This window comes from Corythoichthys intestinalis, chromosome 14 (assembly GCF_030265065.1).
Source record: "Corythoichthys intestinalis isolate RoL2023-P3 chromosome 14, ASM3026506v1, whole genome shotgun sequence".
Lineage (NCBI taxonomy): Eukaryota > Metazoa > Chordata > Actinopteri > Syngnathiformes > Syngnathidae > Corythoichthys > Corythoichthys intestinalis.
This window is the reverse complement of record NC_080408.1, coordinates 23,703,952-23,722,192: the sequence shown is the minus strand read 5'-3', so window position 1 is coordinate 23,722,192 and position 18,241 is coordinate 23,703,952. Positions and strand designations below refer to the sequence as shown.

At 41.2% G+C, this 18,241-nt stretch overlaps 1 protein-coding gene across 2 annotated transcripts in view; it reads left to right on the top strand.

Moving 5' to 3' along the window:
• chd8 (chromodomain helicase DNA binding protein 8) overlaps positions 1-17,545 on the top strand; it is a 30,855-nt gene extending 13,310 nt beyond the window's left edge. The window contains exons 14-39 of one of the 2 annotated variants that reach the window (XM_057857729.1): positions 417-660; positions 730-906; positions 989-1,132; positions 1,288-1,386; positions 1,523-1,682; positions 3,464-3,674; positions 3,748-3,943; positions 4,056-4,226; positions 4,466-4,756; positions 4,834-5,054; positions 5,228-5,430; positions 5,568-5,724; positions 5,803-5,892; positions 5,976-6,079; positions 6,189-6,312; positions 6,852-6,927; positions 7,013-7,287; positions 7,410-7,642; positions 8,029-8,670; positions 8,766-8,869; positions 9,049-9,261; positions 13,832-13,924; positions 14,029-14,142; positions 14,250-14,351; positions 14,432-14,536; positions 16,454-17,545. In XM_057857729.1, the coding sequence (XP_057713712.1) occupies positions 417-660; positions 730-906; positions 989-1,132; positions 1,288-1,386; positions 1,523-1,682; positions 3,464-3,674; positions 3,748-3,943; positions 4,056-4,226; positions 4,466-4,756; positions 4,834-5,054; positions 5,228-5,430; positions 5,568-5,724; positions 5,803-5,892; positions 5,976-6,079; positions 6,189-6,312; positions 6,852-6,927; positions 7,013-7,287; positions 7,410-7,642; positions 8,029-8,670; positions 8,766-8,869; positions 9,049-9,261; positions 13,832-13,924; positions 14,029-14,142; positions 14,250-14,351; positions 14,432-14,536; positions 16,454-16,831 (4,927 nt within the window). In that variant the 3' untranslated portion in view covers positions 16,832-17,545. Of the gene's footprint in view, positions 1-416; positions 661-729; positions 907-988; positions 1,133-1,287; positions 1,387-1,522; positions 1,683-3,463; positions 3,675-3,747; positions 3,944-4,055; positions 4,227-4,465; positions 4,757-4,833; positions 5,055-5,227; positions 5,431-5,567; positions 5,725-5,802; positions 5,893-5,975; positions 6,080-6,188; positions 6,313-6,851; positions 6,928-7,012; positions 7,288-7,409; positions 7,643-8,028; positions 8,671-8,762; positions 8,870-9,048; positions 9,262-13,831; positions 13,925-14,028; positions 14,143-14,249; positions 14,352-14,431; positions 14,537-16,453 lie in introns of both variants that reach the window. The other variant, XM_057857728.1, reaches the window with a different exon arrangement.
• The last annotated feature ends 696 nt before the right edge of the window (positions 17,546-18,241 follow it).

Here is an 18,241-nt window from a genome sequence, read left to right as displayed (position 1 = left end):
CAGCATTGAGCACAAACTTGGGTGAAACTATGAAAGAAATGTTAAAAAGTGATGTTTACAAGAAAAATGGCACCTATGAAATTCATGTATATAGGAATATTTTCTGAAAAATTGCAAAAAAAATAATTGGTGCCATAATGGTAAGACAGTATTTACTCCTGAACACACAATACACTTAATGTCCCCTTCTAACCTTAATAATAAAGTACACATCAATGCTTATTTTTGGTTTCCTTTTGAGAGTGACAGAAGTCTAGCATAGTGAAGTTCTTTTATTAATTACTCCTATTTCAACTCAGACCTAACAAACATCCATAAGGAAGATTATATTGAATTGTTTTTGCATTGTTTGGGAAGGAAATTGGGAAATATCCTCTAACTATTTTCTCTTTTTCTGATCACACCTTTTGTCTCAGGCAAAACTGTATCCTGGCAGATGAAATGGGTCTAGGAAAGACAATCCAGTCTATAACTCTACTCTCTGAGATATATGCCACTGGCATCCAGGGACCTTTTCTTGTCATTGCTCCCCTTTCCACCATCACCAACTGGGAGAGAGAATTCTCCACGTGGACCAACATGAATGCGATCGTCTACCATGGCAGCCTTGCAAGCAGGCAGATGATCCAACAGTACGAGATGTACTGCAAAGATGACAAGGTAAGCTGTATAGTAGTAGATTGGATGAAAAGCCAACATTTTTCATTGTTGTCACTATTTTGTGGACAGGAACATTTAATACCAGGCGCGTACAAATTTGATGCCCTGATCACAACCTTTGAAATGGTGTTGTCCGACTGCCCTGAGCTGAGGGAGATATCCTGGCGTTGTGTAATTATTGATGAGGCCCATCGCCTCAAGAATCGTAACTGCAAGTTGTTGGACAGCTTGAAAATGTTGGAACTGGTTAGTTGACCCAAGAAAACATTATGCAGTGTGGAGAGTAACATCTTTGACTCTGGGGTCACTTTATTGATTTTTCCTCCAGGAACACAAGGTACTGTTGACTGGCACTCCTCTGCAGAATACTGTGGAAGAACTCTTCAGCTTGCTTCATTTCCTGGAGCCTGCCCAGTTTCCCTCTGAATTCGAATTCCTCAGGGAATTTGGTGATCTCAAAACAGAGGAACAGGTGCAAATTTATTTGTGATCATCTTAACATTGATATATGCTGCATGTGATTGTGATAGCACAAAAACAAAAAATCTGATAACTTATTATTGTTGATATTATTTCCTAAATTTGACCCTGACTGAGCAAGTTCTATTTTCCTCTTTGACTATTCAGGTTCAGAAACTACAAGCTATACTGAAGCCGATGATGTTGCGTAGGCTCAAAGAAGATGTTGAGAAGAATTTGGCACCCAAACAGGAGACAATCATTGAAGTAAGTAAATGTTCCTTAATGTATGATCACTATGATGACAATTTCATTTGATTAAAAAAAACTATTGGCAATACCCTTTGGTATGTATTTGTTGTCCAGAGGCGGCATTTTAAATGATTATTTTCTTCCTCTTCAGGTTGAGTTGACAGATGTTCAAAAGAAGTACTATCGGGCTATCCTGGAGAGAAACTTCAGTTTTCTCAGTTTAGGAGCAAACAGTAACAGCAATGTCCCTAACCTGCTTAACACTATGATGGAGCTGCGGAAGTGCTGCAACCATCCTTACCTCATCAATGGTATCACAATTCACTCTTAGTAGTCTTGTTTTTTTCCAATATACTTGATTTGAATTGATCCTCGATTTTGTTATTATCACATACTGTAATTAGGAAATGCATGAAAAAATTTTGCTGTTGGGTCCTTCGTAAATTTAAAAACTGCTATGAACTTTGCATTATTAGGGACATTTTGAGGAAAACATTTGCACAATGTGTTTGAGAAATTACAGTATGCCATTTTGTCATGGTGAGTGTACATTGTTTCATAAGATTAATTAGTAGCTGACAAAGTAGCATCAGTAGCATTTTCAAAGTTGCATAATCTATAAAGTAATTGCGTTTAAATACTGAATTTTTAGACCATAAGGCAGTAGGACTGGGCGGTATGGCCTTAAGTTCGTAGCACGGTAGATTGAGCAGATTTACCTCGATAACGATAAATGACGATAAATTCGCCAAGCGGACTGTTATATAATAATTTGAAAATCTGAATCAATGCATGAAATAAAGAGTAATCGTTTCTCGTTGATTTCTTTACCAGCTTTCAATCTAACAATTGTACATGCAGTCTAAAAATTAAGGATATAAAAAATTCTTGTAAACAATAAGAATTCAAGTATGAACATTTATAACAGCCTGTATGACTTTAACATTGTACAACATTATAAAAAGCAATACGACGACTGCAAACATGTCATTGTAACACAAATGACTTACAGCTTGAACAGTACACTTCAAACAGACAACTTATTGTTAATGGCTTCTGTGACATAATTACTGAACACAAGAGTTAACTTCAAGGTTTTTTTTTTTTTTTTCCAGAGCATTTTTTAATACATGCACCCCCCACACACACAACCATATTAAAGCTAGATTTCTCTTGTCCCAATGAAACATTTAAGATTTTATGATGGCAGTAATGACACAGAATAAAGCAAGCACATACAGAAACATGGCTTTGGCCATTGAACGGTCATACTATAGGCTTCACTGTTGAATTATCCTTTATGCTGAATGCTTTACCATTATAAAAGCTATCAGAGAAATCGCACACACACAGATACAAAATAATGCGACATACTGATTGCTAGATGCAGTCCGTGCCCAGTCCACTCATTAAGTTCAGCCGTTTCAACAAGGTTAAAGCCGCTATCCGACTCCATCATGTTCATTTGTAGCGTTAGCCGCTAGCGTTAGCCTGTGGCCTGGCTACCAGTAGAAAGCACTGGAAGTACCCTTTCCTGAAATCGTGAGAGAACCAGGGTTGACAGCGAGTGAAAGCCCGTTTGGAGGCCGCCAAGAGTCTACCTAATGTCGGGTGAAGGTTTGGCAAAGCTCCCTTAAGCCCAACTCTATCACGTTTGCTTGTAGCGTTAGCCTACTGGGCTTCTGTTTATTTGATTTCCTGATAACCACTTGAATTCATACGTAAGCACTGACTGCTTTCTTAAAGGGGAATGAACGTAGCCGAATAACACAGAGTCAAAGCAGGATGAAAAGACTATATTTTCTTGTTTTGTTTATTTACTGAATTTTACCGACATGTTTCGGTAACTGTAAATTTTCGGTATACCGCCCGGCTTGATAAGGCAGACCTGACTATTAGCCACATCCACCAAATTTGGCAGGAAAACTATTTGTTTCCTATAAAGGCTGATGGACACCAGGTGATAAATCAAGTTAAATGTTTGTTGAAAATTAGCCTTCTCAATTCTAAAGAAAAACAACTGACAAACCTTATAATGTGTTTTCTTTAACAAACGTAACTTTGATGCTGATGTATTCTCTCTCTTACCAAGGTGCGGAGGAGAAGATTGTAGCAGAGTTACGGCAGGTGTATGATCCAATGGCCCCTGACTTCCATTTGCAGGCCCTAATTCGGTCAGCTGGAAAGCTTGTCTTACTCGATAAGCTGCTGCCACGTCTAAAGGCTGGTGGTCACAAAGTCCTCATCTTCTCCCAAATGGTGCGCTGTTTAGATATTCTGGAGGACTACCTCATCAACAAGAGGTAGGACATTTTGCCTCACTTTTCCAGTCTTTTGGATGTCTTTTTCCTAATTGTTGTTTACACCTTTTTATAGATACCTTTATGAGCGGATTGATGGAAGAGTGCGTGGCAATTTACGACAGGCTGCCATCGATCGCTTTAGCAAGCCTGACTCGGACCGTTTTGTCTTTCTGCTGTGTACCCGAGCTGGCGGCTTGGGCATTAATCTCACTGCTGCTGACACATGTGTCATATTTGACTCAGACTGGAATCCTCAAAATGACCTACAGGTACACATTCAACAGTTCTGTGCTGTTCAGTCAAATATTACCTGTAATCTGCTTGATCTACTACAGTGATAATACGATAATAAGTTTGGAGTTTTTTTTGCATCTTCCTCAGGCACAAGCTCGATGTCATCGTATTGGTCAGTCAAAGGCAGTTAAGGTCTACCGTCTGATCACAAGGAATTCCTACGAGAGAGAGATGCTGGATAAAGCAAGTCTGAAGCTGGGCCTCGACCGTGCCGTCCTGCAAAGCATGAGTGGCAATAAAGAGAGTAATGTTAATGGGGTAAGGAAATAAAGATTACTGAGCAGTCACAGAATTTATATTCAGTTCCTGCATTGTCTTAAATAGTTTTAATGGAACTGAGAGCAACTAGTATAAATGCCCTTCTTAAATTATAAGTTTGTAAATGGAAAAAATACATGGAATAATAGTTTGTATATTATTTACGTTGCGGATGAGCTTGTTGGAAATTTTCTCAAATATGTTTTAATCTGTATTTTTTTAATTTTTTTATTTCAAAGATCCAGCAGTTTTCTAAAAAGGAGATTGAGGACTTGCTGAGGAAAGGAGCTTATGCTGCCATCATGGACGAGAACGATGAAGGTAGTCGCTTCTGCGAGGAAGACATTGACCAGATCCTTCAGCGAAGAGCCACCACCATCACTATAGAGAGCGAGGGCAAGGGCTCCACCTTCTCAAAGGCCAGCTTTGTGGCCTCGGAGAACCGTAATGATATTGCCCTTGACGACCCAGAATTCTGGGAAAAGTGGGCCAAGAAAGCTGACATTGACATGGACACGATAAACCGAAAGGTTGTTTGCACTGCTTGCGTACATGCATTTCTCTCAAATTTCGGGGAGTAATGGTGAATTGATTCTTTCTCTCTTAGAACACGCTCGTTATTGACACGCCGAGAGTGCGCAAGCAAACCCGTCAATATTCCACTTTGCGAGGAGAAGGTGCAGAATTATCCGATGCTGACAGTGATGAAGAGTACCCACCTGTGAATTCAAGACACTCTCGTGCTTCCCGACGTGCTGATCGCCACAGTGGTGTGGGTTATGGTCGCACTGACTGTTTCCGTGTGGAAAAACATCTGCTTGTCTATGGGTACGTAGAATTGGATATGAAACTAGTTTTCTAACGCTTAATGTTTTCTTTTGATACAGAAACATTTAGTTGTTGTGTTCTGAGCCATCAACAAGTGGTGGTAAAATATGATTACACTACGTTACAGGGGAAAAAAAATACTACCAAAATATAACTGGCCATTTCTATTCCAGGTGGGGCCGCTGGAAGGATATCCTCTCTCATGCTAGATGTAAGCGACGACTAAGTGAGCGTGATGTGGAGACAATATGCCGTGTCATCCTGGTATTTTGTCTTCTTCACTATCGTGGAGATGAGAACATTAAGAGTTTTATTTGGGAACTCATCACGCCACCAGAAAATGGACGTGAGCCCCAGACCCTGCTCAACCACTCTGGTAGGAAAATTGTCATGGCCTCAATTTGTATGGAATGTAAAATCGTTACCTTTCTTGGGCAATCGCAATGTTGCTTGGGCAATGTTTGAAGCAAAGAATTTTTTTACTTTGGTTGACTTCTGTTACTTTCTCCTCAGGCCTTTCCATCCCTGTCCCCAGAGGAAGAAAGGGTAAGAGGGTAAAAGCTCAGAGCACATTTGATGTGCAGAAGGTGGAGTGGATTCGCAAGTACAACCCAGACACTCTGCTTCTTGATGACAGTTATCGCAAACACCTCAAACACCAGTGCAACAAGTTAGTGGAGTATAAAAACTTTCACTGCATGTGTTTACTATGGTGCCATATGTTTAAATGATGCCTCTTCTCACTTAGGGTGTTGCTGAGGGTGCGTATGCTCTACTATTTGAAACAGGAAGTGATTGGTGAACATGCTGAGTCTGTCCTGAAAGGGGCTGACATTAGGTATTCCTATTTTATAATGCTGCCAATGCTACTTTTTGAGTCTACCCTAGATAAACAATTGACTCAAAGATATTTATTTTCAGAGATGTTGATATCTGGATGCCAGAAATGGAGCAGCAAGAGGTGCCTGCCGGATGGTGGGATGGTGAGGCGGACCGCTCGCTGCTGGCTGGAGTGTTCAAACATGGTAAGAACAATTTGGAGACCAGCGAAGCTTTCCTCCGCCTATTTCGCCTTTTGTGGCCAGGTTCACCAAAAGATGGAGCTGACTGTCTGACCATTTCTTTATTAACCAGGTTATGAGATGTACACGACCATGCGTGCTGATCCACGTCTCTGTTTCCTGGAGAGAGTGGGCCGCCCAGATGACAAGGCTATCGATGCCGAGCAACACACTGCTGATGGCGAGCTAGGGGACGAGTGAGTCATGCAGATACTCTTGTACCTGTTTGAAAATTCTGTTGATGGCAAATGTATTCACACAATTAAAAAGCAGTCAGCACTGGCTTACTAGTCCCCTAATTGATCCGCAATCAATTTAGCGTGTACAGCCCTTAAAATTTGATATACCCGAAGCAGGTATAAATTAGCTAAGAAAATCAGCGCATGCTCTTATAGCTACTGTATTCAATTCAATTTTTGTATAGCCCTAAAAAACAACAATGTCTCAAAGGGCTTTAATTCAATTTAATTTTATTTGTATAGCTGTATCTGTGCAATATGTCACTGTCTTTTTCATTTATGTTCCTTTCAACGCAGTTAATTGTTTTTATGTACATTACAAGCAAATTTCTATCTGAGCTTGGTCACTGGTGAAAAAAAAAAATAGAAGTCAAGGTAACACTGTGCATTATTCATCCCTAACTGTGGTGAAATCCAGCTTCATTTGGCATTTATTGAGGTGATAATTTGATAGTGGTTATTCAAGGGTTACTATGTTTATCACTTGTTTTACACAGAGGGGACTATGATAAATTCTCAGAGGACCCAGAATTCAAGCCTGCATCAAGACTTCCCAAAGATTCTTATGACGAGGTACAGTATACCGCTGATCATTTAGTCTTTGTTACGCTGAAATGGTTTTTCAAATATGTCCGCCCTTAATGGTTCTGTCAACCAGCCTGATGGTATGAAGATGGAGGAGGACATTTCTACCGGAGAAAAGGTGGTTCCAGTGATCACGGAAAGCGTCGCAAACCAGAACCAAAGTGGATGCGATTGGCCCTCCAGTTCATCACTTACAGCACGATTACGGCGATTGGTTACAGCTTACCAGCGCAGCTACAGACAGGAGCAGCTAAAAATTGAAGCAGAGGCTAAGGGCGACCGCAGACGCAGAAGGTGTGAGCAAGCCACCAAGCTGAAAGAGATAGCACGGCAAGAGCGACAACAGAGGTATACTGATTCCTTCTATGTTTATGTGGACATTTGTTTTAAAAGACTTTGATTTTCAGTTCAACTAGACGAGTCACTTTTACTTCATTTAGTCATCCAGTACAATATGTGTGTTTCTGCAGGTGGACACGTAGGGAGGAATGTGACTTCTATCGAGTTGTCTCAACTTTCGGTGTGGAAAGAATGAAAAAGGAGCCGGGCCTTGTTGATGGCGAAGAACCAGATTATGAATGGACACGATTCCGTACCTTTGCCCGCCTGGATAAAAAGACTGATGAAAGCCTTAGCCGATACTTCCGCTCTTTTTTAGCCATGTGCAGGAGAGTGTGCCACCTGCGTCCAGGCCGGGATGAGGGTAACTACAGTACTGCTACTCGACAATACTCCGATAGTCTAAATATTCCTATTGCACAGGCCTCTTCATCAAATAGTATTTAACACAGTCATGTAACTTTCAAAGCATGTTGTCAGTGTTGGCCTTCCAGGGGCTTAAAGTGCTGGTTGACAACCTTTAATTGGTGCTAGCATAGCATCCTCTTGTCTTAGCAAACAGTGGATGTCCATCCATTTAAAATTGTTCTTTTGTAGTGGAATATAGAATCAAAAAGAGTTTTTGGTGAAGTCTGACGAAGCTTCTGGCTGGCTTTGGCAGCACTAGTGTAGCAGCCGAGAGTCATGTCACAGCAAATTTGGATGTCCATATCTATTTAGGAAAACTCATTTACTCACTACTTTCCCCAGATGCGTCAGCACTCCCCCAGACTGTGGCCCCCATCACAGAGGAGCGTGCTTCCCGTACACTTTATCGCATCAGCCTCCTCCGTCGCCTCCGTGAGCGAGTCCTACCGCACCCTTCCCTGGAGGAGCGTCTGCCGCTTGCCCCGCACACCTCCGAGCTGCCCACTTGGTGGAGTATCCCCGATCACGACCGCCAGCTGATGCTTGGCACGGCGCTGCACGGTGTCAGCCGCACCGAGCTCTCGGTTTTTCCAGACCCACAATTCACCTTCAGCGTTGCCCGAGATGAATTCATTCAGAACCAGCAAGCACTGCCCCCTCCCCAGCCGCAACCCGTCATGCATCTCAACCAGCCAAAGCCCATTGCAGAGGTGTCTGGGTTGAAGGAGGATGGACAGGAAGTGGACATTAGTTTGCTAGGTAGTGAAATCGGTGCGCACATGCAAAGTACACCTTTGGCTCATCATGGTGGAAAGGCACGAGGACAGAGCTGGAGTTTCAAAAAGAACAAAAACAAGGGAGTAAGCAAAGGAGGTGAAGAGGGCGGTTCGGATTCAGATTCGGATTCGGATTCAGGGTCTTCATCCTCGGATCGATCGGGCAGCAGCGATGAGAGCGGAGATAGTGATGAAGACGTGGATGCAGGTCAGTTGGTAATTGGCAAGAACAATGCAAAGTTCTGAAAAAATAAATAAAATAAAGTAAACATTGTACGACTTTCCCGTTTGTCACGCCAGCAGGTGTTAAGGCATGTGATGCAGATGAAGACAATAGTTTACTTTCAATGCCCTTGTCTCAGGATGGCATTCCACCCCCAGATCCTATCAGAACAGAATGGCCCAAGGTAAATGAGTCTAATCTATAAAAAAAAAAAAGTTTGGGAGACCGATAGAGTAATCATTTTAAAGGAAATTTCACAACTAATTGTGTTTAGCTTCTAGTAGCCCTCTATACATATATTTGAACTTGTTTTCTTGTTGATTTACGCTTATCGAATGTTTATCGCCTCTCGTTTAAACTCAGGACCGTGTGTTGATCAACCGTTTGGACAGTTTGTGTACACTGGTGCTTACCGGTCAGTGGCCATCAGGGCGACGTTACTTGTCTGAGGCTCATGTCAACCAAAGCACGGAGTCGCAAGGAGATGATTTGACCTACGCTCGACTGGGTCGCAAACCCATCAGCATTCCTGGAGGAGAAGGAGAGGATGGAGAATTCACTGTCAAACTGCTAAAGGTAAATTTGGCACAGAACTTTTACAATTCTATGTTGTGCATCAACTTTGGGATAGGTCTTGTTGAACATCGTTTGACTGGTTAAAATAGTCTTGATAAACTATTTTTTTGTTGATGGAACATGTTCACTTTTGTACATTGGTACAGTGGAGATACGAAAGCTTCGTTACATAAAAAATTCATTTTACGAAGCCTTTTTGAAAAAGTTATTCAGCAATACGAAAGATAATTCCTGCTTGCAGAAAATCTTTAGCCGTGCCCTTTTGGCCAGAATCTTTCCCATAATGCTCAGTTACATGATTCTGTTCTCCTGTTTGCCTATTGTTTTACGAAGTTTCAATTTTGTTATCGCAGTGATCTAATGACATGCCGTGTTGTGTCCTGCTCAATCATGTGTTGTTGCCTGCCACTAGAGGGAGCCCGCTCATGTTCTTTGAGGCAGTCTGAAACCTTAAAAAAAAAAATAAAAAAAAAACATTGAACATTAAAAAATGGGTCACTATATTTACGAAGAACAAAAACTAAAATCCACTGGGTGCGATGATGTTGTGGTTGTAGTGGGCTGGCCTCTTCGCCAAAAGAGCACAAGTCATCTCGTTTTTTTTTTTTGTCTTCGAAAACTGTTTTTACACCCACACACGTTCTACATTGGTATTACTTTCACTTTCAGAGATTGCCTCACTCGAAAAGTAAGGTTCCATTTTTAAATTTTTATTTTTGGCAGGGGGCATTATGTTCTATTGTTTACTTCAGGGGTCCCCAACCTTTTTTGCACCATGGACCGGTGTTATTTGGGTCTTTTTTTCAAGGACCCGTGTTCTGTCAAAGTTTGCACCCTTATAAAATTTTACTCCCAAAGCTTTTGTGGCGGTGATAAAAGCCCTCTTTTATATTCACTTGGACTCTCAACGTTATCCAACGGTGCTAAAAAAATATTTATATCATAAACATACATGTGCAACACAAAAATGATGTAAATTAATGCTAAACAACATAGCGAAGTCGTTAAGTGAGAGAGCTGCGTGCAGTTGTTGTGTGCAGCTAACATGGCAAATGTAAGTTAATATTCCTTTCTTTTAAGAAAGTTTGTAGTGTGTACTTTGGAATCGCTGCATTCGTGGTCATTTTTAACGTTAAGCGCATGCCAAATTTGTCAGAACACCAGCAATGTGCGGCAGAAAAATACAGCAAATATAAATAACATTTGTTTTTAGCCCCGTCGTCTTATGTGCAGGGAAAATACAACTCACCCGCTGAATCAGTGGGAGGCCTGAGCTTGTTTCGTTGAGACGAGATGGTCCCTAGATGGGAGAGTGAGAGAAGCCCGCTTCACAAAGATATGATGTTGGAAATTGTAGCACAGTTTTCAGTGCTCTCCTCGCAATGTCAGGATATTCCGAAATGACTTAAATCCAGAACCTCGGTAGAGTCTTTGTGTCAAATGTACGTTTAAGGTTGCCGTGATTTGCGATCTCTACAGGCTGATATTCCTGTTGCACAGACATGCTCGAATCACTCGGTTTATTCACATAGGGGTCACGAATCCACTCCTTCACAGTTCGTGGGTCTTTAGTGATTGGGAAGTAGCATAGATTTTGTTTATTTCGAGGTTGTAGGCTCATCTTCGGGCTTGTCAGGTGCCCTTTTCCCCGTAAATAAATCTGTCCAAAAACGTCTGTTTTTCAGTCATTCTAGTGTGGGGGCTAATTATTTCCGGGAACAAATGTGATACGCCTGCCCTTCGTCATCCATCGTTATCGAGGACAAGCGCACATACAGTGGGGAGAACAAGTATTTGATACACTGCCAATGGGTTTTCCCATTGTCAGTGTATCAAATACTTGTTCTGCCAATGGGTTTTCCCATTGGCAGTGTATCAAATACTTGTTCTCCCCACTGTAGATATACAAAACAAGATTTACTGCTAGCAGTCCAGTCAATGGATTTCTATGACGACATTCTCTCCTGTATTATTACATCGAGAGTAGACGGGGATATTGGTGTGTTAAGGGGCACACGCCAAAGTTAATTTGGCCGGAATGCAGTTGGTAATAAGTTATTATTTCTGTGCGGCCCAATAGCAACCGGTCTGCGGCCCGGCGGTTGGGGACCCCTGGTCTACTTCATTACAGGTATTAACGGTTAAGTTAGATAAATTGAATTTTTTGAATGAATTTGGCTTATATTTCAGTCTGGTTTTACCCTTATTATAAAATTCAATTTGATGTTTTATTAGAGCTTGAAACGAAATAGGCGATTTACATATAAAATGTGATTCATAATCAAAAAAAGTCATGATACGAAAGCCTATCCGCAACGAAATAATTTCGTATCTTGAGGTACCACTATACTGGACTGTCTCAGGAAATTAGAATACACAATATTCTAATTTTTTGAGACAGTCCTGTGTATATATACAGGACTGTCTCAGGAAATTAGAATACACAATATTCTAATTTCCTGACTGTCCTGAGACAGTCCTGTATATATACACAGGACTGTCTCAAAAAATTAGAATATTGTGTATTCTAATTTCCTGAGACAGTCCAGTATATTGAGATTGTCCGAATGCCACAAAACTTTTTCAGTGTTCATTTTGTGATTGATGCAAGAATGTCAAAGAGCCAAGTGTGCCAAAAGCAATGGTAATAAGTAGAGATGGGAATCTTGGGGCACCTAACGATTCAATTATGATTACGATTCAGACGTTACGATTCGATTATAGATCGATTATTGATGCACCCCCGCCCCACACACTTTTAATGATTTGTATACTGTATTTGTTCCAAAATTAAAAAAAAAAAATCCTCTCAGGCTAATCCAAACCACTATTTCAGTATCAAGTTAACAGTTCAAAACAGTAAATACTCAAGTCCCCATTCTCTATCAACAGCTTTAAACTACATTCAATTAATGTTGTGAATCAACTGTTAAAGTTGTTAAAATTGCTCCCGTTATTCCATAATTCCCCTTCTGTCTACTTTCGACATGTGAAAGTTTGAAAACTGTTTCATCATTTAAAGATAGATTCAAGTCAAGATTTTGACAATTTAGGAGTATTTTAGATAAAAAGTTAATTAGGTTCGCTTCAACAGAGCCCTCCAGAGAAGTCTACTGCTTTAAGAATGGTGGCTGTTTGCTAACGCCGGCAAGTCTGTCATTTCGCATCTAGTTCTATATATAGTGATATCTACCTTAGCATAATGTGACCGTATGTTTGTAGCAACTAACAACTGGGCGTTGTTTGTAGCAGCTTTCGGCCACAGTCGGGTATGATTGTTTTTTTATCTAGCGTGAGTTGAACATGATATTTACTCTTTGTCCGTTCCTCATTGCGTCCCGAAGACCGCGCTGTCTTGTAGTTCCGCTTTCCCTGGTATAATTAAATAATCTGAATTTGGATGTTTGTGAATTGTTCTCGAATCTTCCACGGCCGAATCGCGAATAATCTAACAATGGAAATTTCACACGCTTCTAGTAATAAGCATCCATTTTGTTTCAATCAGGCTTCAGGTCCAGACACAGCACTGAGTCAGCACTGTTAAAATTGCACAACGACATTGCCCTTTCTGTGGATAATGGAAACCCAGCTTTCCTTGTTTTACTAGACCTCGCAGCAGCATTTGATGCAGTTGATCATACAGTCCTTGTATCTCGTTTAGAACACTTCATAGGTATCCCTGGTAATGCTCTACAATGGTTTAAATCGTACCTGGAACGTAGGACTTTCTCTGTAATGATTGGGGAATTTTCCTCCTCACAAACTTCTCTGACTTGCGGGATGCCACAAGGCTGTATTTTAGGGCCTGTTCTCTTTGCACTCTAAATCTTACCTTTAGGATCAATTATTAAAAAAAAAAAACATTTTCATGCTGATGACCGGCAGCTGTATCTGCCCGAGACCCAACGAACAAACTGCTCTCACTAAATTAATGGAGTGCATATCCGATGTGAAGCAGTGGCTAGCACAAAACTCTTTACATCATAACGAGAGCAAAACTGAATATATTACTTTTGGCACACCTTCTATGTTGAATGCCCTTGAGCCCAACTCTGGCGCTCTGGCTCTTGAAATGCCTGTGGCCTGGCTACCTGTAGCCGTTTCACTATTATCCGACTCATCACATTCACTTGTAGCGTTAGCCACTAGCGTTAGCATACCGGGCCTTTGTTTGTTTGAGTTCCTGATAACCACGTGACTTCACATGTGAGCAAACTCGCTGCTTTTTTAAAGGGGAATGAGCATAGCCGAACAACACATAGTCAAACCGTGCAGAAAATACCTAATTTTTTCATTTCATTAAAAAAACTAATTTACCGATATGCTCATCGTCAACCATCTCGGTAACGGTAAATTTTCAGTAAAGCGCCCAAAGCTAATGTGTAGTCTGTGTAGTTTTGTATCTGAACAAATGTGGTGGGATATTTTGTGCTTACAGACTTTTATAGTTGGATGGGGTCAAAGCAATATACTGATAATTTTCTGGTATCATTTTACTTTAGCTTCTGGTTAGCCACAATTGGTGTTTATGACTTAAAGCTCTGTTTCTCTCTTTCACTCACTCTAACAGGAGGAGGGACTAAAGCTGACCTTCTCCAAGCAGGCATTGATGCCTAACGGGTCAGGTGGTGAGAGCAGCCGTAAACGCCGCAAAGAACTAGAGGTACAACGACTATCTTGAAATATGCTTTACTGCAGTAAAACATCTGGTGTCACTAGCACATCACGTTTTGTCTGCTGGCTGACTTCTGTCCTTCAATGTTACAGTTGTCGGACCCAGATGGGCTCCTTGATCCACTTGATCGTATTCCCCGCCGCCGGGACCCTCCCACCTGGCTGAAAGAGAATCCTGATTATGAAGTGGAGGGAGACATGCTAGAGGTACATCTTTTATCAAAGCATTTCGACCTTTGGTTTTCTGGGCTCCAAAGATGGAATAAGAAAGCAAAATTGTGTTTTTGATCACATAGTTGTTCTTGTTTCTTCAGCTTCTTGTGAACAGGAGCAAAAGGAAGAGGAGGAGGAGGGCAGATAAAGTTCTGACAGGCAATGAGAAGGTCAAGCTTATAAACATGAGAACAGGAAAGAAGGTCAGACATAAAATTTGGTTTGGATACACTTAGTTCAGATGTGTTGACATTTCCTAACTACCAATGTTTTGTTTCTTAAGGTTGGAGCTGCATTTTGCCCGATGCTGCAAGACTTGAGAGAATATTTGGAGGAAAATGCAGATTTGGTTGTCGCGCCCGATTGGTCGGAAACGGTTCGGAACTCTGTACGTATGCCCCCCCCCCAAAAATATATATGTATATATATATATATATATATATTTTTTTTTTGTGTATATACAGTGTATCACAAAAGTGAGTACACCGTTCGCATTTCTGCAGATATTTCATTCAGATATTTAAGTATATCTTTTCATGGGACATCACTGACAAAATGACACTTTGACAAAATGAAAATTAGTCTGTGTGCAGCTTGTATAATACAGGTAGTTTATTTTCACCTCAAAATAACTCAAAATATAGCCATTAATATCTAAACCCCTGGCAACAAAAGTGAATACACCCCTTAGAAACTACATCCCTAAATGTCCAAATTGAGTACTGCTTGTCATTTTCACTCCAAAATTTCATGTGACTTGCTAGTGTTACTAGGTCCAGGTGTGCATAGGGTGTAGGTGTGTTCAAATTTGTAGTGCAGCTCTCACACACTCTCATACTGGTCACTGAAAGTTCCAACATGGTACTACATGGCAAAGAACTCTCTGAGGATCTTAAAAGGCATATTGTTGCACTACATGAAGATGGCCAAGGCTACAAGAAGATTGCCAACACACTGAAACTGAGCTGCAGCACAGTGGCTAAGATCATCCAGCTTTTAAAAAGAGCAGAGTCCACTCAGAACAGGCCTCGGGTTGGTCGTCCAGAGAAATTGAGCGCACGTGCTGAGCGTCACATCCAAAAGCTTTCTTTAAAAGATCGTTGCAGGAGTGCTGTCAGCATTGCTGCAGAGATTGAAGAGGTGGGGGGTGGGGTGGGGGGGGGTGTTCAGCCTGTTAGTGCTCAGACCATACGCCGCACTCTACATCAAATTGGTGTGCATGGCTGTCACTCCAGGAGGAAGCCTCTTCTGAAGACGGTACACAAGAAAGCCCGCAAACAGTTTACTGAAGACATGTCAAAAAAGCACATGGATTACTGGAACCACGTCCTATGGTCTGATGAGACAAAGATTAATTTGTTTGGTTCCGATGGTCTCAAGCATGTGTGGCGGTGACCAGCTGAGGAGTATATAGATAAGTGTGTCATGCCTACAGTCAAGCATGGTGGTGGGAATGTCATGGTCTGGGGCTGCATGAGTGCTGCAGGTGTTGGAGAGTTACATTCCATTGAGGGGAAACATGAACTCTAACATGTACTGTGAAATACTGCAGCAGAGCATGATCCCCTCCCTCCAGAAAATGGGTCGCAGGGCAGTGTTCCAGCATGACAATGACCCTAAACACACCTCCAAGATGGCCACTGCTTTACTGAAGAGGCTGAGGGTAAAGGTGATGGACTGGCCAAGCATGTCTCCAGACTTGAACACAATAGAACATCTTTAGGGGATCCTCAAGCAGAAGGTGGAGGTGAGCTAAGTCTAAAATATCCAGCAGCTCCGCAACGTCGTCATGGAGGAGTGGAAGAGCGTTCCAGTGGCAACCCTTGAAGCTCTGGTCAACTCCATGCCCAGGAGAGTAAAGACAGTTCTGGATAATAGTGGTGGCCACACAAGATATTGACAGTTGACATGTTGTTATTGACAACTTTTACTAAGGGGTGTACTCACTTTTGTTGCCAGGGGTTTAGATATTAATGGATATATTTTGAGTTATTTTGGGAAAATAAATTAACTCTTATTATATAAGCTGCACACAGACTACTTTTCATTGTGTCAAAGTGTCATTTTGTCAGTGTTTTCCCATGACAAAGATATACTTAAATATCTGCAGAAATGCGAGGGGTGTACTCACTTTTGTTATACACTGTATATTGTATGTCAACATTTGTAGTTGACATTGGATTTTTTTCAGAATTTTTTTTTTAATCTTGGTGCAGGATTTTGACCGACCTGTCACTTTGTTCACCTCGGACATAATGTGTTACCTTCCAACTATAATAGAATTCTCCTTTTTGTTCTCTTCCAGGGTTTTTTGCCTGAGGCGCTGTTTCACCGACTGGTGACGGAATACTCAGAAACCCCCAAGAAAAGTCGCCACCGCCATCATCACCACCATCATCACCATCATCATCATCACCAACACACTCCGGAGCCAACGTCAGAAAATCCCTATCTTGAAGGAGTCGAAGAGGAGACTCTAGTCTCTGATGGAGCTTACATGATGGATGAGGACGACCTGGAGACTTCACAACACTTCCTCACCAGTCCAGACTTTGATGTTAAAATTGAGGCTGGTGACAGCCTTTCCCAGGGAGACTATGACAGCTCGGATCAAGAGGCCCTATTAGATGACGTCATCCTCACACAGAAGGACTCTGACTCGTCATCTAGCTCAGAGGATTGACTCACTGCCCAGTTTGTTTGACGTAGGCCCCATCCGAAAGAGCATCGTTAACCCTCGTTTATTTTTACCTTATGTATGAAATTCTAGTTGGAATTATGTTGCTGCTTTTATGCATTACAAGTTTATTTTATATCTTTTTTTTTTCCTTTGAAAGAGCAGGTTTGCACCCATGTTTTCTTTTTCACCAGTGACAAATTTCAATCTCTCTCCTCAGTCCTCCACTGTAGCTGCTGCAAATGGCAAAAAAAAAATCACTCTGTGGCCCATCACCCCATTAGTTCGCTCCCAAATCGAGGAGTTCCCATCACATTCCCAGCTGTGACCAAAAGGGGGCCTCCTGCTGTAGATACCCTTTTCTTATCACAGAACCTCAATTAGGGTCCTCAGTAATGTCAACTGAATTCATATACTGAGTGAATTGGTGCCTCACACTTTCCCAGCCGCGTGGGGGGTCACATCACCCGAGTCCACACAAGACTGTAAAATGACATACAAGGGGCTCCAATGTGCGTGTACTATAAATGTTTTAACTGTATGAAAGAGAGGGAGTGTGGCACATTAGTTACTGAGGCAGTGAATAAAGGATGGTTGTAATGTATCCATGTAGATCAGGTATGTAAGTTGTGTCATATGGTGCAAAGGTGACAATGAGTTGCTATTCTTGTTTTATGATCTATCTGTGACATGAATTACAGCAAACTACAGCGAAAGCAAGCTTGTGTCTATTATTGTCCCTTTTGACAAGCAGCTGTTTGTTGAGTTGCTTTTTAAACAATATAAAATATTGTGGGTCGTAAAATGTAGTCACATTCCCCATGAAAAGCAACCATGTTTTCTAATGTTATTATTGTGATGCAAAATTACTCTCCTTTAAATATTGTCCTATAAGAAACTGTGTATACTACTTGCAAACATAAGGTGAAGTTTCTATACACCTAAATTGCACTTTATAAATGACATCAATTTAATATCTATGATAATGAAGCATTAAATATTGTAGTGCTTTTCACACAACTATTCATTTACCTGCTTAACTACAAATTCACAGCGGGTTTGTTCCCACAATATTTCCAAGAATGTTTTTTTTGCCCGAAAAAAAAAAAGTGGTTTTAGGTAACTTGCTGATGAGAATAGTGGCCTCTTACTCCTTAAAACAAGCCTGTTGCTTGGATATGTTAGTCAATTATTAGTGTTGTACCGATACCATTTTTTTTGGCCCCAATACCTGGCTGTGCAGAATCGGCTGATACTGATACCACTCCGTTTAAAATTATATTTCTAGAGAGAGAGCGAGTTACATACTTGGATGTGAAATCATTGCTACCATGGCTTTGTCAGGCTGCTGCTTACCTTTGTGAAACAGGAAAAAGACTAATACAAAGTGCATCCAGCAGAACTTTTTATTGCATA